Source organism: Dendronephthya gigantea, unplaced genomic scaffold (genome assembly GCF_004324835.1).
Source record: "Dendronephthya gigantea isolate DGI-Jeju-01 unplaced genomic scaffold, DenGig_1.0 000000F, whole genome shotgun sequence".
Taxonomy (NCBI): Eukaryota; Metazoa; Cnidaria; class Anthozoa; order Malacalcyonacea; family Nephtheidae; genus Dendronephthya; species Dendronephthya gigantea.
The window spans coordinates 3,900,910-3,924,456 of record NW_021163010.1 but is presented as its reverse complement, the minus strand read 5'-3'; the positions used below and the strand labels follow the sequence as shown (position 1 = coordinate 3,924,456).

Here is a 23,547-nt window from a genome sequence, read left to right as displayed (position 1 = left end):
CACCGTGTAAAGACCTGTACATCATCTTATCCACTGAAACTAATTTTTAATAAAGTTATATCCAATATCATTATGTCGACTATGTACACATATTTTAATACCGACATGAACCACTTTGACTAGTCCACGAAAATTATCACAAACTTTTTTTAAGCCTCGGCTAGATCTTACGATGGCAAGATAACTTCAACAAGTACATTTTTAACATGTTGGCGTCTTAGGAGAGAATGTAATTTTAGTGTGTGCATGGTTTCTCTGTGGTTATTAAAATGAATAAATATTGAGGATACTTCCAACCGAAAACTTGAAGAAGTATTTATGTGTTTTGCCCTCCAAACATGTAAACGTGAGAATTATGAGCAATGCTCGAGAGGTGTAAGAATTCGAGTTGTATTTAACAGGATTGAAATGTCTGCTCTTTAAGAATATTTTAACTGGAAAAACTGCGTTGTCCGTTTGTGAAAATGTAAATTCTATACGGCCAGTTTCGCCCCTCATCGGAGTTTGGGACCGTATATTCCAATGGTCATACGGAATAATTAAATAAGTCTGGTAGCCAGTAATCTGAGAACTAACTCCTGTTTCAGACGTCGAATGCAAATGAACTTAAACAAAGAATTTAGCGGTACATTAACATTAGGTTCGGCACATGAAAAGACTTTTCATTATGACTTATGAGACTTAATTGATTATGACCATAGCACGTATGAGACTTAATTGATTATGACCGTACGGTCCACTCCAATTGCAATGAGGGGCGAAAATAGACTCACAACGACGACTTTTCGATTGTGCGACATACGAACAAGTGGAACAACTCGTTGTTATATTCTGCTCCAACTGGACCGAGCTGTTTGCTTGAATACATCAGTTCTAAAGAATAATTATAAGGAAGCATATTTGTACGGCTATGCTTGGCCCTTTGTTTCTGCTGATACTGATCAAGGTGATAAGACCCACCACCAATACACCCCACCCAAGCTTGCGAAATTTGTGTACAATACAATACCCCATACAAACACCTAAAGCGATTAGCGGTTGCGATATTGCCAACGGGCTTAACATATTTGGCATTCTCTATCAGTTGTCACAACCCTCGTCAAAATATTTAATTATCTAATTATACTCTATTGCAACTTGCTTCTTCGATGGTGTCATCTTTTCATTGATTTCATACCATTGTTTAATTGTGTGCATCTTAATATAGAAATACTGGCTCAATCAAGTTGCATCGATATTGATATTTTTTGCAGATCAAGCTGAAGTTGCAAAATTTTTAGCAAGAAAAATCTAGGGTCGGTAATTTAAATTTTCTTTGGATATTTGGCCGTTTTAGCATTTTTTATAGAGTGGGCACATTATAATCCTTAAGTAATCAATGCCGCAAATCTTTTAACAGGAACAGTGGCAATTAAATACTTAAATGAAAGTGATATCAAATTCAAAGTGCTAGATGAAATTCGCAGGAGACAATGTTTTTTATCGTCATTGTTAATTGTAAACTTGATAGTTAATTCCTCAATGGTAACAGGCAGTGTGTGAAATTTTACGGAATATCCTAAGTTGAAGCCATAATCAGGAAGATTTTTAAGTGGATAGCAACCTGAGTATTTACCGAAATGGTGAGTACATGGAGAGAGCTCTGTGACTAGGCAGGCGTTTTAAGAACTGCGACAAATTTGGAACAAAATCTTCTAATTATATTTCAATTAAAATCGTCCATCGTTTAACGATGACGTTTTTTTAACGATTCTATTTTTTCGTACATGATCATGCATGTTTGTTGATATATTTATATGAGCTATTGAGTATGAATGTATGACACAGAGTTGCAAAAAAGCTCGGTTACGCGGGTACCACCCGGAGGAAAGTTTGCTTTGAATGAGGTTTGTGAGGAAGGCTCAAAGTTGAACACTCTAATTGATCACACGCATGTACCAAAAAATAAAATATTTCTTTATGTTGGTTGCCACTTGACTCAGTGACGTAACGTCATTTGGAAGGTTTTCAAAACTTGAAATCCTACCGGAGGAAGGTTGAACTCTTTTTGCAACTCTGCCAAGACAAGACAGCTTGAAATACACTCCTTTTAAACAACTGAGAACTTGGATAGCCCCCGTTTACCCCTATGAAACAGAGAGAGAGCTGTGTTACAAATATGTATACTAATACTGTTCACATGCACGTCAGCTTTTAGAAAATGTTGATTGAGAAACGCGACGGGCTTCAGAATAAATCAATGCTAAGGATTTTAGTTTCGATTTTCTCTAAAATGTACGCGATATTGCCTAATGATATTACAAATCGATAAGACGCAAGGATAGAACTCATTCCTTAAGCATTCTCTGCATGGCGATAGACAGAGTAAATAGTAGAGAAGGCACATCTGTGTGCCTTACAAACTATAATAAGAAACACTGACAGACGGTATTCAGTTGTTCATTGATTAACTGGCAGTGTAAACCATCCCATGAAAAGCATCTGTCATTGGGAAGAGCATAATAATACTAAAGTAGGAAACACCTGCAATGGTTTAACCGCTGTTGGGATATAACCAACACACTTGCAGTGAGACGTGTCCGGGATTGACTACAGACTATACAGTTGCGGTTACCGAGTTACAGGTAGATAACAGTAATAACTATTGCCAGCATATGTCTGCATATATCACTCATTTTAACCCAATCAAGCGCTATATGTAAGTGCATTGGTTACATTAAGAGGGGATGTACAGGTCTTTCAGTCGCCAAAAGAGAATAAGGCCTGGCTGGCCTGCCAGTTACGCGAAACCAGGCTGGTCAGACTGTCAGTGGTCGAATTTTTTAAAAAAAACGGTTGTTTATTTTCAAGTTCTTACCTCGCTTTCGCTTAGCTTGGAACAGGTCTAGCGAAAACGTGAAATTAAGCAAATGATTCGAAAATTTTGGCAAGAGAGAATCTGGGTGACTGGCCCTTTTTTACCGTAATTCGCAACAGGCCTTTAAGCACTTTCAATAGAAGTACTTCAATTTCATAAAGTAATATAGCATATACTTTGAACTACATCGAGCAATGAAGGAGAAAACGGCGCGCATCAATTTGATTTCAAAATGTTATCAGGTACCACGTTGCATGAACATTTCTTTTTTCTGCGATTCCTACCCGTTTCTCCACAGTAGAGAAAGATATACCTGCTTTAGGCAGACGTCCTTGCAACATTGAGTCCTTGCAACTGATTTCGTGAGTTGGCAGAATACAGTTATTTGGAAGCAAGCAAACCTTTGTAACTAAGAGTATACGGGCGTGTTATTCTCAAGGTTTGTAGCAATAGGATAAATAAAACACTCTTGCCAATCAGAATGGCGGACGACCCAATACATGGTACGTCATATTAAAATTAATATAAGAGCCTACAATATGCGAAATTCCCGTACCTGCATGTATAACAGATACCTTCACCTGTCTAATGAATTATTCGCCTGTTTTCTACTCATATTATAATGGGCTTTTCTGCCGAATATTTTCCCAGTTTTCCTGCATTTTCTAGTCTGCAAATCAGAACCATCTGTCGTAATTTGCACAAGCATTCATACTTCTTCTGTTTGCAAGATATATTATGACAATAAAAATAGTGATGTTATTGAACTTTTTTCAATAAAAATAATAATGTTTTGATCTTACAAAATTTCCTTTCAAATGCAAATTATCCGACATGACTTGCCCGTCATTACTGATGTTAATGAGAACTAATGCTTTTTTAATAAGTTGATGCTGTAGACTATATTAAACTTGATCGAGTCATCAGTTATGTGTCTCAATGTCGTTCAAATCATAATATATAAAAAGTAGGAATGTTTAACAGCAATTGACGGGGTTAGTGATCGAGAGAGAAATGAAAAGGTTGTGGACCGAGTCTATAGTGCAAAACATTAGCATTGTTGACTTTTATGAAAGTTTAACATACTTAATTATTTTTTAAATTATTAACTATACTAAACAAGCTCATATTTGATGTATAATTTCCTCCAAGACAAACTATAGCAATCTACACCCAATGCGTGGATTCATGTGCCTAATCTTCATCCTCTAGCCTTTAATCAATATTATAGTGGCCCATGAAAAAGGTGTTAATCATGTTACACCAAATGTGATACAGAAGTCAGCTTGTTTTTGCAAGCTCGTTCCTAGGCCCCCGCGCGGATCAGAGACATCTTCGCAATGAAACAACGCCGTTGTCCTGAAGACAAGGTTGGGTTTAATTTGGAGGATTGGACCGAGTTTAGTAAATAGTATAGGAATTGTCTACATTATAAATCACATTTAAAGAGCTCTTAGAACGGCTTGAAATAAAAAATAAAAAAGCACTGAACTATGCTGTGACTGGACATGTCAAACTGTCATATTTTAGATTTTTAGTATTCCTACGTAGTTGTCACATCCAAACTCCAACTCGGTCCAGTCACTAGAATTGCGGCCTACAATGTGCAAATCGGTTGACTAATGTAATTAGGACAAAAGATACCAGGGAACGTCCCTGGGAAAAGAATGCCAAGGCGTAAAATTTGCGACCATTTCCTTCATTTTTGTCCCCAAACGTTTGCGAATGTCGTTTATTTTGTTGTTTATGTAAATATTATTTACAAGTTACAACATGATACTGTGCGTGCGTCGTTTGAAGTTATGCGGCGAACTAAAGTTAATTAAAATGTGAACGTATTTGAACTAAAAGCAGCTATATAGATTAATTATATTTGAGAAAATGTCGTACGTTGACATATTGTAAAATAGTGATTTTGTATGAAAAAAGCAATTTTTCATTTTGATGTTTCGTAATTAATTTAACTTTCTCCTACTGTCCTAGGATTTTGTGAGTTGTGACATGTCATTTTTAATATCTGACACAAAACGTCATTTTTCGCGCGTTTTTGTTAGCAAACCCACTAGTGTAGACTGTCTGTAGTACTATTAACAGCATACCGTGAAGAGCCATAACGCATGTTTTATTGCTTTATGAGTGATGTTAATGAAGTACGCAGACGATATGATTTGCTGTAAACTGATAATACAGTTGATGAAAGCAGCTATCAAGCAAATGATTAGAGCCGACAACATGCTTGCAACGCTGTTGTTTTTCGCGGCCTCTTCAATCATGAAGTAATAAATCGAGAAAATGATGCGTCTTTCTAATCGCATGTCGAACATATTGCATAGCAGCTGGTTGCATATATCAATATCCGGCTATTCTTGATCTGGCCATAAAACGCTATCATTATAAACAAACAAAAGAACTCTGGGAAAGGGGTTGTGTTTGGGTCAAGGCATATTGTAAATAGAGCACAGCGGAAAAGAGGCTGTTCTTGGTACTGGTTTTTGGTGAAGCTATCGTAACCTGGAATCAGGATTGCCCTACACTGACACGTCTGATATGAATCATCCGGCATTCACTCCAAGACAATAAAAATGTCAGGTAACTCATGCGATATTAGAATCTGTAACAATGTACAGTGTACAAACGAGTCGACGGCTACTTACACAGATAATCTAGTTTACAAAGGGAGCTCCTTCGCTATAGCTAAATATGTCTATAATAAAGCAAGTGCCATGTTGAAGAAAACCTGACAAATATAGAATTGCGTGTGCATAGATTACTTTAATCATGTTATCAGATGACGTCTAACATTTTAGTGTGTTAGACACATTAGCAATGTCCGGAGGACATTCAATTTTTGAACAAAAGATACGAAAACGTCCGTTTTTATACCTCATAATAAGTTTTCAGTACTAATATATTTATGTATTTTCTAATCAAGTCTGCACAACAATCTGCCAAGAATATACAAGAAAGTTTATCAACGTTCTGACCTGAGGGCCTCAGTCGGCCTGGCGAAGACCTCATTGTCGAAACGTCGAGAAGTTATCTTGTATATTTCAGGTAGTTGATCAGCAGATGTGATGAGGTATTTAAAAAAGCTACCTGCCAGGCTGCCATGGTAATCGTAATACATAGATAGTTGTCATACATTGTTTTTGCCATATAACTATACGCATTTGACCTGTTTTACAAAACCATTACTATAGGAACCAATTTTTACACGTAAATTGTTCTTCGACTTCGTCTTCGTAATTGTTTTTGCAATCTAATACTGAGCTGCATGGATACAAACGACGCTATATTAGGACGGGACACGAGAAGCAAAAAGAAAGAACTAAGAAAAAAAACTATAAATCCGCTCACATGCATTCTTACAATTTCACTTCACAAAAGCTTATTTCTCTTTCGACTACGACTGGATTTTTTTTAAATTTAAGCTATTAATATGATATAACAGCCTTACTGTATAATTTGACACTCTCTTGGAGTGGCACTCATCTTCATTTGATTGTGCCGCCAGCTGCTTCTTTGTCTCAATAAGTATTTTTCATACCCCATAAAATTTACCTGAATTACGTCTCTTAACCGAGTGTTTATGCAAACAGGAGATTTTTACTTAGTTTTCCAACCTTACGCATGGAACTGTGCTAAAATTTGATGGCATATTTAAACCTATGTTGACGTAGAGAAACAGGATACCTTGTCTGTTGAGAATGAAATCTTCTGCATGAAATATGCAAACGAGGTTAACTGTAAATGGCGGTGCTATAATGAACAGCAAATGTCGAAGTAAAAACAAGGTTAATGAGTTATATGTCAATATCTCGAATCCTGCTAGCATGATTGCAACTGAGATTAAAATATTAATAAATGTCTTTGAATAAATACAGCAGCACTTGTACGGGAAAAGTAGTTTCCGGAGAGGGAGGCAAAGGCGATGTAAATAATGTTTCTTTATCAAACTAACGACAAATGATGTAAATGCTAGCAGTTCAAATTGTTAGCATGCATTCCTCAAATAATTTTGTCACGACAAACTAATGATTAATGGAGCTAGACGTTTTCTTCATATGAGGAACCCCTTATTGTAGGATACTGATAGATACAGTGCATATGCATAAAACTTGTGTAATAATCAATAAAATGAGACTTTAGATTGTTGTCGTAAAGAAGGCTGAACTATAACCAGTGAAAAAAAGATAATAATAAAAAAGCTCCTGAGTCATTCTTGTCGCAATAGATGCGCCATGCATGTATCTTTGATAGGCGAAAAAATCCCATTTCACCACCTAATATGCTCAATAGAAAATATCTTGTTATAATCAATGCATGTTGAAAGATATAGAAAGATTAGACTTTAAACTTGAGCAAAGAAAGCACGCTGGCCTCCCGTTGATTTTTGACCTTTCACGGTTTTCCGTTTACAACCAATACTTGCCATATTATTGGATTATATATGATTGGAATTTTCCGGGTTTTATTGCGATCACGAATCTTCGGCATGTCAGAGGTATTTACTTGTTTGTTAACACGTTGTTAGTTGACCACGAGCCGACACGTCATAAACTGAGTATGAACCATATACTAGGACAGTTTCGTGAATATTTCTCAGGACGATCCCCTTGTTCAAGGTAAGAGCAAAATTAAATTTAAAACATGCAAGTGCAATGACTAGGACCGGTGATTCTGTGAACAGGGGAGGCGTGGCCGTTGCCGTATAACCTTATCTCTAATCATGAAATCACGAAGTTCGCGGCTATACGATAAAGTTATCCATCTACTTCCCGATACTCACAGGCGAATGCCGCAGGGCACAACTGGCACTTGAAAACAGTAAAGCGTTTGAAAAAGTGTTGTAGAGGCAATCATCTTTGCTCTTTAGAGTCTTCGAGGAGAAAGCGTCTTCAGCTACAGCTGTGCCACCGAATAAATATGTCTCGCAATGATGACGACCTGATTATACGAAAATCCCTTTAATTTCTATGTCAACGAGCAGCATATGAATCCATAAGAGTGACTCTTTCCCCGGCCAGTAGGAGGTCGAGCTAGCAAGATGCAACCCCTGCCAACGCGATAATGTATGCGCATTCACAGAACTGATTTAAAAAATATGCGTTGTTGACCTCATACTGGACTTAAATATAATAATAACAACTTTAATTATGATGCAACCTTGAATCTTGTTGACGGTTGTTGGAGTTACGTGTTATGGCCTGAATGCATTTGGTGTTAGCATGGCTTGGAAGGTCAAATTATAGGATCACGGTTAGCCTAAAAGTTAAAACGACCTTTTCCTTTACTTCACGAGATAATAAAGCATGTTAATTGCATTTGCGTTTTATAAAATGAATATCATGAAAAATTAATTCATAAATTAATGTCAAAATTCGTATCGTTTATTATGTCAAACCTATGATATTTCCTTTCCTTAAAGTTTCATTTGATTGTTGGACAATAGGAGGCCCCCAGTCAATTTTAATTCAATATTCTCCAGAATAATTGCTATCACATTGACACACAGAGACTGGAAAAAATCCTTATACTCGCCACTCCATAGTGCAATTTTTGAACAGAGATTGTTTTTCGAGCAGATTTTTAATTATTTTACTTTATCGCAAATCATATATCAACATGAGATCAGTATTACTCAACTGGAGTGAGTGCATGTAATTATGAAACAAAAGCAGTGCTCGTATATTAGTAATAATTTCCGAGGATATGATGTTGAGATACTATTTTATATGACTTTTTAATCTTTGACAGAATAATATTGCATTGGATGAGAAAATCGTTGATGTAAAGTTGTCTGTATCCGCTTCTAACGATCAAAAGGATGATGCATCGGCGATAAAGCCTGCAGAAACTTCGAATCAGCTGCCAAAAAAGGGTGTGATCAATAAAGCTATGGACTACGGAGAGGCCATGACGAGCCCAACGGAGCTGCTTGCTCCAGAGGCTTTTCCCGATGAAATCACGGACATGAATGGAAACGCAATGCGCGATGACCATAAAGCAAAAATAAGCATCCGCGAAGGAACATCTACCGTTCGATGTTTACTCTGGTTCATGATTTTCTTCATCCTAACCACGATTGCACTGGCCGCTCTTTTCACTTGGAAAATGGTGCAGTCGGATGTCTCTGAAGCAACAGTCAAGGTTATAGTCGCATGCATTTGTAACGATTTTAGACACATGCACGGCAAATAAAGTTGAATTGAAAAACGCCCACATTCTATCCAGGGGCTACTCGTTGAATACGCCTTTGAAGAATAGTTCCATGTAAAACAGAACACGTCTTGCAGCTGTCATTTTTATAGTCTTTATATTAAGCCGTTCAAGCTTCTTTCTAATGATAAATATAAACCTCAATGAGCTCCCCTTTCTATACTGACATCAGTTCTGAATACATCATACATATAGAGACGAGATATTCGATACTACTATTTTAATTCATCCCAGAAGGAGGTATGTTATACAAGGACGAAACCGGTTCCCTTTGAAACCATACCAAAGAAGATTACGGAATATTTGAAAAGTTGGAGAGAGGATATAAAAGCCGACGTAGCGAAGAATAATGAGGTTAGTATATGAACACAAAGTCTTCTATACTATATGTATATTATACTACACAAACCAAAGGCGTAAAAACGTACTGCAATAGGGATGTTGTGTGAAGTGTACGCAAAAATGAATTATGGAGTAAGAATATAAATAGCAACAAAACAATTTTTGAAAAAGTTTAATTTCCAAAGAGATCACACGTTCGATAGTTGATGAATCAACTGTAGCTGTTTGAGAGGAGCAGACAAAAAATACTGCAAAATTGGCACCAGTATTTTAAACTGTATTTTAACCTTTTGTAAAATTTGAATCAATTCAAAAATAATAATATCTCGGGGACTTGAAAAGCTTGGAAATCATTGTGCTTGAGAGTCGTATTTGTTATTTTCGTAAACAGTTAACTAGCTTTGCATCTCGTAAACAGTAAAATCATATTTGCACAAAGTTATTGAATGCAAAAATCATCATCATTAAGTAACGTTTGTTTCTTCCGACTTTCTTTCAACAGAGTGTAGCCGTAGTAAACGTGGTATATTACGATAAAGTCATTTGGGAAGCAAAGTATAGATGGGACAGTAAAAAAAAGACTGCAAAAATAGGAAAGGTTAAACTATTTCCCGTTGCCAGTATTACGAAAGTGATTACAGTATGTATGTTGCAATATTACCGAGTTATACAATCAAAATTAATCTAAATAATTTATTTCAGTTATGAACTTGCTGGTTGAATTGCGAAATGAATTGCAAATATCTTGTTACTTTTACTAAATTTAAAGACAGAATGTTTGTAATGGTTGTATATTTGGCCAACTGACCAATGATTGAACCTGGATGAATTAATCGATCCTATAAATTACACTGATTTTTAACATTTCCATATTTTGAAAAAGTTCAATTCGTAGGCTAATCAGTCATATTTGTATTTCCAAGGCGCTTTTAGCGTTCAAAATGTATAACGATGGAGAAATTGGCTTGGATGACCCTATAGTAAAGTATGAACCAAATTTCTGGGTGAGAAATCCTTTTAATAATGACAACGGATCAGGGATAACATTACGGTATGTTCAGTTATTAGGGTAATTACTAACTGCATGTCGTGACAAAAAGTTTTTTCACACCTTATTTTCGTGATGTCTTTTCAACAGAACGCCAAGTGCTACGCTATCAACTAAGTAATTAATATAGGAATTTTGAACAAACCGCCAGTTAAGATACATTCATAGCTTAACCAGCTTTTTTCCCGTTCCAGGGAGCTTATCACATATTCCTCTGGTCTTCCCAGAGAAGCCCCTTGTCACAAAGAAACCCCGAAGAGCTACTGTCCCTACGATACTAACCACATGCTGCAACAACTTAGAAAAAATACATCCCGTTTGCTTTTTCCACCAGGAAAAGATGCATTATATGGGTACGTATAAGACAAATATTATCACAGAAGTAAGAAATAATTTTAATTATATACAATGCGAAAACAATACGTAATGACAATGACGTGTATCACGATAGTGACAGTTGCACAACGACAACAAATCTTCCATGAACATCTGCATAAATTCGTTGATATCAATTGAGTTTTAAATCAATGTGCTGGCACGTAAGTCAAATTAGAAAAGGTGTTGTTTTGTACTATACCCTTTGGCTTTAAGAAAGACCTGAGATAAAGTTGCACAGGGTGTCTTCCTAATATTCTTGCCGGTCAAGCATGGGACATGTCGCAGCTGTCGGAAGCTTTCGTCCAATTGGATATAATGCTTTTCTATGCTTTCTAAAGAACGAAGCTATGCTATTGGTTGAAACAGAAATGTATTGTAAAGTTCAGCCAATGAAAATCATTCTTGCGCGGAGCTGCGACACTACCCCCAAGCAACCCTGCGCGTTCGTACTTCTCTGTGACTGATCTCTATAGTAATAACCAGGAATGGATACTGAACATACGTCAAGCCCTGCGTATTCCACAAGGCGAATTCGTTCGCGCGGTCAACGGAATCCATCAAAATTATAACCGCTTAAAAGTTGACTTTTTACATGATCCTTCTCCGTCGCGTGAACAACTTATAGTGTAGTAAAAAATGGGCTTTCCTGACTATACAATTTGAACGGGGCTATTTTTTACCAGGAATCTTCCATTTGCCATCGCTGGAAATGTGATGGGCAAAAACTATTCTGGTGGTTATGCGAAACTTGTCCAGGATAAGATTTTTGAACCACTACATATGAAATCATCCACCTTTACAATGAACAATACGTAAGTATACACATCCTTAAACAGCTGCGCGCGCATGCGACAAACGACGCAATATCATTCTGCCGAAAATACAAAAGCCTGTTTCTGGGCAACTTCATTTAAACGTTTTTTTTAGTGTCAGTAAAATCGGTAAATAAATCTCTAAAATATATCCTAAACACCACATTCTCTTCCTAGCCAATAATATAACATCCTTTTTGTTCAATGCGTTAATTTTAGCGCAATTGCATGTTCTTACAAGTTACAACATTATTGTTTTTGCAGAAAAAATATATTCCCACCATTACCGACAGCGAAAAGTAAAAACAGTTTAAAAAACTGGGGTTGGTTGAATCCAGCTGGTGGTTTATTCACTACAGTTCACGATTTAGCTCAGGCGAGTGATTTTAGAAGTACCGATTTATACGTGAAACTTCGAAACAGGGAAGTCTGATTTCCCCTCACAAGCAATTAATGAAGGAAAACTAAGGAATTCGACTTTTTACAAAACAAGAATTGTCATTTTTCTTCATGAATTTTGTGGCTGTTTGCCTGATTTGAATCTCTTTACCTTTTAGTTAGAAATTGGATTGTTCAACAACAATCACAATCAATATCTTCGATCAGCAATTCTTGATGAATTTTTTACACCAGGTAACTAACGCGAGGTTTTTATGTGATCATGCAGTGTCGATCTATAACTACTTTACTCCAGATTTTACTTACAACGCTGTGGGGAGGGGAGTGACTGTTCCCTTCACTTCCTAAGGGCATCTGTATATATTTGATTGTCTTGTTAGACTACTTTTTCACCGACGGCAAGCAAATGTTGGGGAGTTCCTGGAGTATTGGCTTCCATAAAGGATATTTGAACTACACCAAAGACGGATTTGTGTATGGGGGATACTGCAGTATGATTAAACTTCTGCCCGAGTTACGCTTAGGTTTGTAAGATTTTGTTTGTTTGTAATATTTACCACTCATTAGAATCTCAGCCTCCGTCGAAGACGCTGGACGCGCGAGGTTAAAGGCCCACACAGACCGGACGCGATTTGGCAACGCGGCGCGATTTTTCATTTTTTTCTAGTTTCCGAAAGCAAATAAATTTTTACTTATCATAATAAATTTGTAGATTATATGGTGTACGGCGGTAGCGTAGCCAGAACGATAATTGGGGGCCCATATTCATATATTCGTGATATGCAGGGTTAATTTCTTTTCAGATCAATTGCCTTTACAGTCTGTTAACATGAATATATTAATATGGTCCCCCCCAATTATTGATGCTGGCTACGCCACTGGCGTCCGGTGGTGTAATTCTTACTTATATTCATAGAAAACAGTACTCATGCAAACGTTGGATTTGTACTTATGCCCATGTCATTCATTTTTAATCTGAGTCACGTTTTATGCTCGTTTATTTAGTGGCATTGCCAGCCTGATTTAGTCCCGCTGTGCTAACATTTTAATAGCGTGTTTTTTTGTTATTTTAAAACTATATATTCTGATTTTTCATTTTGGTTCATATAGCTGTAAATCTTGTGAGCACGTCTCATAACTGTCAAATATATAGCACGTTGCCTCCGAAGATGGACATTTTGTTCGACCTATTTCATGATGAACTTGCGAAGTTACCACAGAACATGGTTAGTTTAAATATACTCAGTAAGTTATACTGCAAGAAAACCGCACCTTGCATGTGACATAGCTATCTATCGCATACATTTATTCGTCTACAAGGATAACTTACAAACTTTTCATTTTTTGTTTCGTATGCAATATCATTTTTCCCAATATATAAGTGAATACATTACAAGTATATTTCCCCTTATGTAGCAACAGACACCCGTATCTAATCCAAAGAGATTCATTGGTGTATATGACACAAACGAAGTTCAAACACTTCATAATGTCGCAATGAAAATATCGACATACAAGAAAGAGAACGACACTCATCATTACCTACGGTTCTCGATTGGAGATATGTATACATTTCCCCTCACGTACCTTGGTGATTATATTTTCGGCATAATGCAGGTAAACCGTTGTAAGGACTTTTCTCTTGGAATTAATGGTGAAAGAATATATTTCACAAAACCAAAAAACACTCGAGATAAAGTTAACGAATTTGTTATTTATGGAATACATTTAAAGGGAAAGGTTACATTTCATCGTAAACACACTTAAACAATAGTTGGATTTTAAAGGTGCTTAAAGTTCACTGAAACGATTGGTCATTCCACCATTCATGTGCATGTAGTGGATCTTTAGAATGTTTGCCTAAATCATCGCCCAGTAGAAACAGTATGTTTCAACAATCGAATCGGCATTAAGCGGACAGTTTCGGGAAAAGGGGTAAATGCCGGCTGTTTCATATAGCTATCCGTTAAAAAAGGTCCTGGCTATCCAGTGAAGAAATAATTCAAAACGTGAAGTTCATCCATGGATTCAATAAAGAAATGAACGAATTTAAAATCGGTGAAATCTGGTTCTTTCACGACTATATCGTTTGTTATAAATAGGGGGACTTCACACAGCGTAAAATTTGTAGAAATTCTTAAAACAATTTAACTGAAAATTTCCGCTTCACGTGCATGCCAGTTATATGCCCAGCTAGGTGTCCGCTTAATAGAGGTTCCCGGTTGAGAGAGGTTTCATAGATATAGAATTTATATGTTTTTGAACCTTACACATTGGTCCTTGAATACATGCAGAATTTTAGTGCAAGGCTGCATACAACACTTAAGATATTTTATTGCTTGTTTGAACTTCTTGAAGCGGGCAGAACGCCAGCAATTGGAGGCGATCAGGCTTATAATGCATGCAGGTTAACTAAATTTTATTAAATAATTGATATACCTAGCTAATATTCGATTATATATATATCCAGTGCAAAAGAAAATGTTTATAACTTGTAGTACAGAAGATAATATTGCAAGAACTTTATATATATTAGACAATTATACCATGTTATATATAGTTGTACTGTAGTTAATGTAAATATCATATAGAAGTTTCTGAGAAGATTATGACTGTCTCCCGGTTGACGGGTGTAGGATGAGGTGGGGGCTATAGATAAAAATAATACATGGTAAACTTATATCCTTCTAAAATTCGGTATCATAGAAACAACAAAGTTTTACGTTGTTCCGTAATTCACTGCGCGGTACAAATTTCTGCAGAGATTTATTTAAACCGGTTTTATGTTGTACCAGAATTCACTGCGCGGTACAAATTTCTACAGAGATTTATTTAAACCAGTTTTATGTTGTACCAGAATTCACTGCGCGGTACAAATTTCTGCAGAGATTTATTTAAACCGGTTTTATGTTGTACCAGAATTCACTGCGCGGTACAAATTTCTACAGAGATTTATTTAAACCAGTTTTATGTTGTACCAGAATTCACTGGTACAAATTTCTACAGAGATTTATTTAAACCAGTTTTATGTTGTACCAAAATTCACTGGTACAAATTTCTACAGAGATTTATTTAAACCAGTTTTATGTTGTACCAGAATTCACTGGTACAAATTTCTACAGAGATTTATTTAAACCAGTTTTATGTTGTACCAGAATTCACTGCGCGGTACAAATTTCTACAGAGATTTATTTAAACCAGTTTTATGTTGTACCAGAATTCACTGCGCGGTACAAATTTCTACAGAGATTTATTTAAACCATATGAACTGGCGCTCTTTGATAAATCCTTCTTCTATTATCCGATCAGTTTGAAAAGTATTTTTCCTGTGCGTTCACCTGCATGTGATTTTCATTGAAACAATGCCAAACATTTCTGCAAATGCAGACTAGAAGAATTACTCGTTTTACGCTATACAAACAGGCAAATAAGTTCATACCATCTCAATGGTTCATACCCATCAGCCCCCTTTTTAATTTCTTTTATATATGTATAGGTATTATTAAAATGAACACAACATTAAGAAAGCCACTTTACTGATAGGCGCAGAAGTCCTGTTCTGTTATAGCAGGAAATCACACAGTATACACACGCAGTTGTGACGTCAAAACACGCGTATTGCGGAGCCTTCACTCAGGCCACTTAACCCAATTGACGGCTCTTGATTAGACGGTGGCGTTCCACCCACTTCTGTTCATTCTAATCCTTGTTTATGATTTACAAAAATAACATGATCCTGACAGTGGCTTTTAGCAAGCTGGATGAGTCACCACGCGGAAATATTAGACAAACAAGATATTGTTGCGCACTATAAAGGCAATGCAATTTTTCTTGCAACGTGCTACAGAGAAATTCATAAATTAATGAAGGATCTTCAAAATTTAGGTATAGGAGTATCGATGGAGTATAATAAACATAAAAGTTTCGTAGTTGCCAAATTAACATAATTAAGGTCGCATTTTGGCCGCGTCGAATGCAATTCAAACAATAGATAATGAGATGATAATAAAGCTTAATCAGGGTTTATCATCTCATTATCTTTTATTTGAATTGCATTCGACGCGACCAAAATGCGACCTAGACCTAAAGGTATATTCATATATTCATGTTCAAATGAGCGTAAAAACCAAAACCAGTTTGTTTCAAACAAAGAAATCAAAAGGCAGACTACAAGTTTGGCCTCTTTTTTCAGTAATCTGGCAACTCTGGTAAAAAGAAGAGACAGCCCTGTTTGCGTTGATCAAAATTGATACTCGGTGCTAGTTAATGACTAATTTCAATAAGTCAAAGTCATATTACGTTTCGTTTCTAACTCAGGTGAACGGAAACCCACTTAAAATAGGTGATCTTCATTCAGTGCCAATTGTCACGCAATCGATTATTTTTGCCATCCCCAGCTTTATACGTGCAATAATACACAGAACAGGTGGGATTGTCCTGCTTGGCTGTTTATCTTTCAAAAGAAAGCGGTTTTCAAATTAGTTGTGCAACATTTTACACCGAATAAATATCTCCATATAAGATGGCTACTTTTTTATAAGACAAAAAAATATTCAAAAACATGAAAGTTGTTCACAAAAGACGTATTGTTATAGCAACAATGAGGTTTTTAGTATATGGCCGACATTTCACCGACATTTTAAAGCTTCACGCACTAATCAAGAGCAATAATTCTGACGCCTCTAAGTACTTAGGACTACAAAACGTTTAAGTATACTAAATTTTTTGTTTTCAAAGAGTGGCGCAAAACAACAATGATTCTTGGCCCAGGATATAACCATGAAACGCTACAGCACATAAACTCATAGTGATGAAACAACTATAAAAATGAAACTTCTATAGATAACTGAGATTTTCGTCCTTTTACTGCCAATTTAGTTAAATTCTTGTATCAGTTTCTCGCATTTGAACATCCCTTATTAGCTCGTTTCCATCGATCAAAAGAAGATAATTGCATCTACATGCAGTGTGTCCCAAAAAAGTACCCTGATTTGAGTGCTTTCAATGGAGGGTAATTTTTTTTGGACACACGGTATAGTCGTGTTTTCATTCTATACCTCTTACTAAAGAGTAAAGACAGTTAATTATCGTATATGACGATGGTAAAATGCATGATACGTATTTCAGAGTTATTTAGATCTGAAGCGTTTTCTAATTTATTCAGCCTGTCGTTCAAATTCCTTGCACCGGAGGGTACTTGCAACGAAAAAGCATGAAAAATTAATATGTTAATTGTTCAAGATATCCTGCAAGGATAATATCACTTTTAACCAGGGAAGAGAGTGCATTCGTGCATTAAGTTGACAAGCATGCAGTATATGAAAGTGTCAATATTTACTATAGATAATCCAATCAAAGTAGGGATATAGACGTCTGCGTTTTATTTATGGCTATTTGACTAAGTAAGGCATTTAAAACACTGCATGACTGCAGAGTAAAAATAGTCTCCTTTTATATAATATATTTAATACGATGTGAGAATGAATGTGATTCACGTATTTTTCACTTCAGTCTTTGCTGTTTTTGTTGCATTTACAATCAGGATACAGAAAGGATTGAACGTTTGTAATCGATTATGTGGTGTGGATAAATTATAATAAAATTACTCTAAAACAATATTGCCATTATACTCGGGGCTGCAAAATTGATAATGCTTCGTGTAAGTGGAACTGAATAGCATCAAAGGATCATTAAAGAGTTTGTAGGTTAATAGAGGTTCATCCAGTACCTTGAATGACCAAAATATTATTGACAATCCGGGTTTACCCACCCATGCATGCATGCACATAGTCATTCTCCTATGATCTTATGCGATAGGATTCGATACAAGTATAACCACTGGATTATTGTAAACTTGTTAACCTTTTTTTTGGCAATTATCTGAGTAAATTTCTTTATATTTTTCTCTAAAATGTCAAATGATAGCTAACATTAATTTTTGTTGCTATAGTAATTCATTCGTGCTAAGAGGGAGCTGTGTTAATTTGATGATACTTAAGTAATTAAGAACTCCCCCATATCTCGTGTCGCTAAGTAAAGTGCACACTGTTTGAATGTTGTTTTTGATATCATGTGATTATGCGTCAGTTGTTTTCTCAGTCTCTTAGACTCGTACCACAAGTTTTGTTATCTATGTAAAATAACACATGCATGTATATGTATGATCACAAAATGACCACATACTCCGCCGTTTTTAAATCATTATACAGGAACCTTTAAACTTTAATGCACCTTAAGTATCACCTTATATATATATATATATGGTTGTACACTTTATATATATATGGTTGTACTATATATCTGCATGGTGTCATGAGAGTCTTGTACAACTATACCGGTTGGTATAACTTATTTTGATATCTGTGAAGGCATATATATGTGCTGCGGAATTATAAGCTAGTAAAGATTTATAACAATGCACAACCATGAACTTTGCCTTGTAACCTTTGAACGACCGATCTGCATGAACAAATAATGACGTAATATCGGTAAATAATTGCGACACATCTTCTAAATGCATGCTCATTTTCACGTGAATTTACTTGTATGCTCTGGTAATTGATTAGGCAAATCTTCACACGATATTCTATATATAGTCCCGTAATATGCTGGATTTAATTGGATTTTCATTCAAAATTGGTGGCAACCACTGCGTTTTTAATAAATACAAGACAATGTGAACACCGTGCATGTAAAATATTCATTTTTATTGTAATATTTCTACCTTTACCAAAAGTGCAAATTTCTACCATTTTCGAAAAAGTGAAATAACTGGGAACAAGAAAACACGACCTAATTGCTTGGTGCACGTTTTGAGGATAAATTTCACAGGTGAAGTTAGCTTCAACACGTTATCGTTTGCATCTGAAGATTGTTTAAGATTTTTCATGATCGGCGGGGGCTTACATTTTTTGTGTTTTAAAATTATTATGCGGTCGATCATATATTTTTAGTCTTGAGTCGTTGAGGTGACTTGACTGGGCTAATTATATCCGTCAAAACGTTAAGCAAGGAAATTCTTGTTGACTGTAGAGATAGACGATGACGTCTATCTGATACACATATCGTTCAGATTCTCAAAACAGAGTCTGGGAACAGAGAAGTTGAACAACTCAAAACTATAGGCAAAATATACTGAAACTGAAAGACTACCGATCGTGCCATAATTTCGAAAACCTGTCTGGCTATTACAACAAACTGGAAGCGCATACGATGTGTCATTTTTAGTTATTTAAATTAAAATGAAATTTATAACAGATTATTATTTATTACTCACAAATGATACCCATTGAAAAGCAACCTTAATATTACACGAGCCACTCCATGAGCCTTTTACCAAGACGCAGGCTAGCCAGACTGATGCCAGATTATGACGTATTTTTGCATTTTTGAATAAAGACTCTTTAAACAGCCCCAATTGTTACAGTACATAATCAATATAAACGAGAGAGATTCGCTTATTTTTGACATCAATTGCAAAGGTTCAAGATAAAAGTCTTTAGACAACACTACATTCTCTAACACAGCTCACCAAGTACACTTTTTAAAAAAAATGGTCATTCAATTTTGCTCATTGAAGCTGCAAACTAAAAGCTTGCTAAAGTACAAAACTTCTTCATTGCAATGTTTGATTCTTTGTTGATTTTAATTACAGTTAACACCCTAAATGATGTTATTATGGGTAATTACGCACACAAACAAACTAAACACAGAAGGAAAATATTTTCATGTAAAGATAAAAATTTTTGCCACATCAAAACATTTTTACACTAAGTACTATGCTACATAACTTTTATTTTGTAATTAAGCCATACTGTAAAGATTGTAATATTGTAAGATGTTTTCTTTTGCCAAATATTTGTTTTAGCTACATTTTGTTTAACACTGTCTATGTCACAGATGAGTACAAAATATACTTAAGATACCAAGAGTTTATGTAGCATAACTTGGTTGCAACTGCTATTTACAGCTTGCAGTTCTGTCATGATGTGAAGTTTTCAGGTCTATAACATATCTTAGAAAATTTGGCTTTGCACTTTTGTTGTTTAACCACATGAAACTCAACAAATCTCATTTCTCAAAGTCTGAAAAATCTTCTTGTCTCACAGCAAACATAGAGTATGCATCTGTTATATAATTAAGGATAATTTATGTGAAATTCATTATTGTGACACATGAATAATGACTTATTGCTGTTTGGACGTTTATATTTGACATGTTGAATGTGTAGAAATCGGATTTTTTACAAATGCAATTTTGTTGGTAGAAACAGATATTTGGAATGTGCAAAAACTTCTTATGTACAGTATAATGTATTACTTAGTTTTGAGGAATTTTGTATAATTACTTCCCTAGGTTACAAATGCAATTTTGTTGTTAGAAACAGAATTTTGGAATGTACAAACACTTCTTATGTATAATATATTATTTAGTTTTGAGGAATTTTGTATAATTACTTCCCCAAGTTGATGTAAAAAATTGACAGCATGGTAAAGTAGCATGTATTACTTTGGTTAAATATGATTGCTCTTGACACTGGGACAAAAAACACAGAATTTTACAATATAAAAGTCCAATAATTCCTAAAATTACTGGAAGTAGTGTAGTAACAAGAGATTTAAATTATTTAAATGACAGGCATTAAAAACACATCGCTAATAAAAATGGTAAATAGATGAATACAGACTCTTTTGTGAGAACTTTTGTGACAAATCATCAGTTGATTGGTCATTGATTTGCAATACTTTACAAATAACAATTGCAAACAGATGAATATGTACAGACTCGCAGTGATAAATACAGACTCGCAAATTAAAGCTTGTAACAAATTGATGAACCGTGGAGCTGGGGGGGGGGGCTAGGGGGCTTCAGCCTCCCCAATATTTTGCAGACCGAATGTTTGGGTGATTATGGCAAACATGGCGGCAGTCGAATTATGCATTTATTTTTCATGAGCCCCCCAATATAAAAATGCTCTGTGGTCCTTGCAATTGGTCAGATTGATATATAAATAGTATTGTGGAGAATATGTCACAGTGTACTTTGTTTGCTAGAGATAATTTGTGACCACATCATTCATAGTAAGTTCACAGCCATAGCTGCTGAAGAAGTAAAACAGATGGGAGCCAGTTGGACAGTGCAATGACTCGTGCAGCTTGTCTTGATATGACAATGCATGACAAGTTGCATGAAAAAATTGCTGCGTTTATCACAAGACAAGTTTTTAACTCGCCAAGTTTTGAAAACCGCTGTACATAAAATATGTTATTGCATCATGAAATATAATTTCTATAACAAAAGGATACAAATTCCGCAAACAGAAGCCAATAACCCGCTAAACATCAACATGTTTCGTTTCCTATATTTTGCTAATATCTTGTACGTATTAATTCTGTTCTGCTCGGCGTATTTCGCCTTTGAAATGTCAGAATCCACGTTCACTTTTGCGTCCGACATGTTGTCCGAGATTTTGTAGCCCGCAAATCCTTTCAACCTGCTACGTGCCGCCACAATCATTCGCCCAAACCACTGAGCTATAATATAATTCCTGGAGGACCGGCTCGCGACCAAAAAGTGAAGCAAAAAACATGGCGGATTTCGGCGTTTGCTGACGCCAGATTGACGCCACTGGTTCCTATTCGCCATGGTAGTTACCACTGACCAAGGCTCAATTCTGAGCCCGCTACAAATGCACTCCCCCCTGGTTTTTGTTAAAAATAGTATTCAGTATTTCAGTTCTCATTATTATATTTTCCGAAAAAAATTTAAACGTCAGTCAATATTTTTGAACTGAAAACTTTTTGATCAGATATCGTTCGACGTTTTTGTGAAGATATGAAAGTCGTACACGTTACTTCTGTCAAAAACAGGAAACAAATACCAGATGTATAATAAAACTTCAAGAAATTTGCCGAAACGAAAATGCAGTTGACTGACAGGTAAATATATTATTCATAAATTTCATTTTTTCGATAAAATTTCACCATTTTTTTTCGTTAACAGTCTTTAGATAGATGTCGTTGCTTATATATTTTAATATTTGACCAAAAGACGGCGGCACGAGAAGTCAAATGTATAGTTTGAAGTTTGAACAACTACTAAAAAGATTACCCTATAGTTTGGAAGTAATTTATTTTACATATTACATACATATATTACAGGCATTTTCTTCCAAAGAACGCTAAAAGGTAACATAATGTAAATTCAAGTCCAAAGAAACAGAGGCTAAGAATCATTGGGAGGATGAAGATGTGCAATTTCAACCAAGGGTAGCCTGCCTATTTGTTTAGCTGGATTTCATTAGCCAGAAGAAATAGTTTTTCTGTACTGAACTATATCAGCATATATCATGTATATTGATGAGCTTATTAGCTTAAACCTATAAGGATGAACTATTAAATTGAAAGCTTCCAGGAGTCAGCACCATGCAGTGGTCAACACTATAATTGTCTGACTGCACAAGCTATGCTCTTTCCATGGTATAAAACCAATAATTATGGCCCCTGTGCAGGTCATATGCTTTTCTATATTTGCAAATGATAATGCAGAGGCTGCATTAAGGAAGATTAGAACCAGGGATGTTTATAGGCCAAGATAGCCATGGTAATTATTATTGATTATATGCAAAAGGGGCTTACCACTTACCAGCTTCTGTCAGATTAGCCTGCAATGACTGGAAAGGTTCTTTGGAAATGAAATAAACAAAGGCTTACCAATTGTAATATTTATTTTCTTTTAATAAAACATTGTAAGTTGTAAAAATAATAAAACAGTTTCTGTATTTAAGAATGTGTGTAGTTCATGGGTATAATAGTATGGTTGTCTCAATTTAATTCTCCAGAATTTTGCATAACATGCCTCCACTTGATCTACCAAACCCTATGTTATCCCTGCAAAAAGAAAGATATGTCAGAGATTAACTGTATGTATAATACACCCTGTAAGTGTTGACAAAATTAGTACAGATAATTTAGTGTCAGCCACTGAGGCCATGATGATGCCTCAGTTGGAAGTGTGAGTGAATTTAGGCAAGTTATTCTCAGACCTTGCTCCTTCAGATTATATTTTTGTTCCTATTGCATCTTTTATATACTTTGATCTAATATATCTTGTATGATTTTTCATGAAAAGATGGGCTATAGACACATTGATGATTGATCTGGTTAGACCTTAGTTTTGGCTTTTAAATCAGTGTAAAATATAATGGATAAACAAATATTAATAGAAATATGTTTAGTTAAACAAATTAAATGTTAGTAAATTTATCATTTCTGTTTTCAGATCTTTCATAGCCGTCGAACTACGAAGCTATATTTTTTACTTGACGTTCAGAGTTCAAACATCAAAATTGCGAAAGCCTTTTTAAAACTCTTACCTGAGTGCAAATCGCCAAAAATTTCCTCTTTAATGAGTAAATTGCGGTAGGAACAAGCAGAGCAAATAGCTGCTTCTTTGTTGAAGTTGAAAAGAACCAGCAAAAAAGGAAAAAAATC

The 23,547-nt window shown here is 35.5% G+C and overlaps 1 protein-coding gene and 1 long non-coding RNA gene across 6 annotated transcripts; one reads left to right on the top strand and one right to left on the bottom strand.

Moving 5' to 3' along the window:
* Positions 1 to 867: 867 nt before the first annotated feature.
* On the top strand, positions 868 to 14,750 carry LOC114515615 (beta-lactamase-like protein 4). 5 transcript variants are annotated; one of them, XM_028534939.1, is made up of 13 exons: positions 5,139 to 5,446; positions 5,790 to 5,911; positions 8,615 to 9,007; positions 9,311 to 9,430; positions 9,921 to 10,058; positions 10,342 to 10,469; positions 10,661 to 10,819; positions 11,528 to 11,656; positions 11,921 to 12,032; positions 12,214 to 12,289; positions 12,436 to 12,579; positions 13,166 to 13,281; positions 13,472 to 14,750. In XM_028534939.1, the coding sequence occupies exons 3-13, from the start codon at positions 8,756 to 8,758 to the stop codon at positions 13,820 to 13,822; spliced, it is 1,725 nt and encodes a 574-aa protein (XP_028390740.1). In that variant the 5' UTR covers positions 5,139 to 5,446; positions 5,790 to 5,911; positions 8,615 to 8,755; the 3' UTR covers positions 13,823 to 14,750. The 5 variants fall into 5 exon arrangements, with proteins under 5 accessions (XP_028390717.1, XP_028390709.1, XP_028390740.1 ...); XM_028534916.1 differs by lacking the exons at positions 5,139 to 5,446; positions 5,790 to 5,911 and adding an exon at positions 868 to 1,622 and having other exon boundaries at positions 9,314 to 9,430; XM_028534908.1 differs by lacking the exons at positions 5,139 to 5,446; positions 5,790 to 5,911 and adding an exon at positions 868 to 1,622.
* Positions 14,751 to 19,770: 5,020 nt separating this feature from the next.
* Positions 19,771 to 21,560, bottom strand: LOC114518226. The gene is made up of 2 exons (XR_003686458.1): positions 21,361 to 21,560; positions 19,771 to 20,181 (listed from the first exon to the last, which is right to left on the bottom strand). It is a non-coding gene; the product is annotated as an uncharacterized LOC114518226 (long non-coding RNA).
* Positions 21,561 to 23,547: the final 1,987 nt, after the last annotated feature.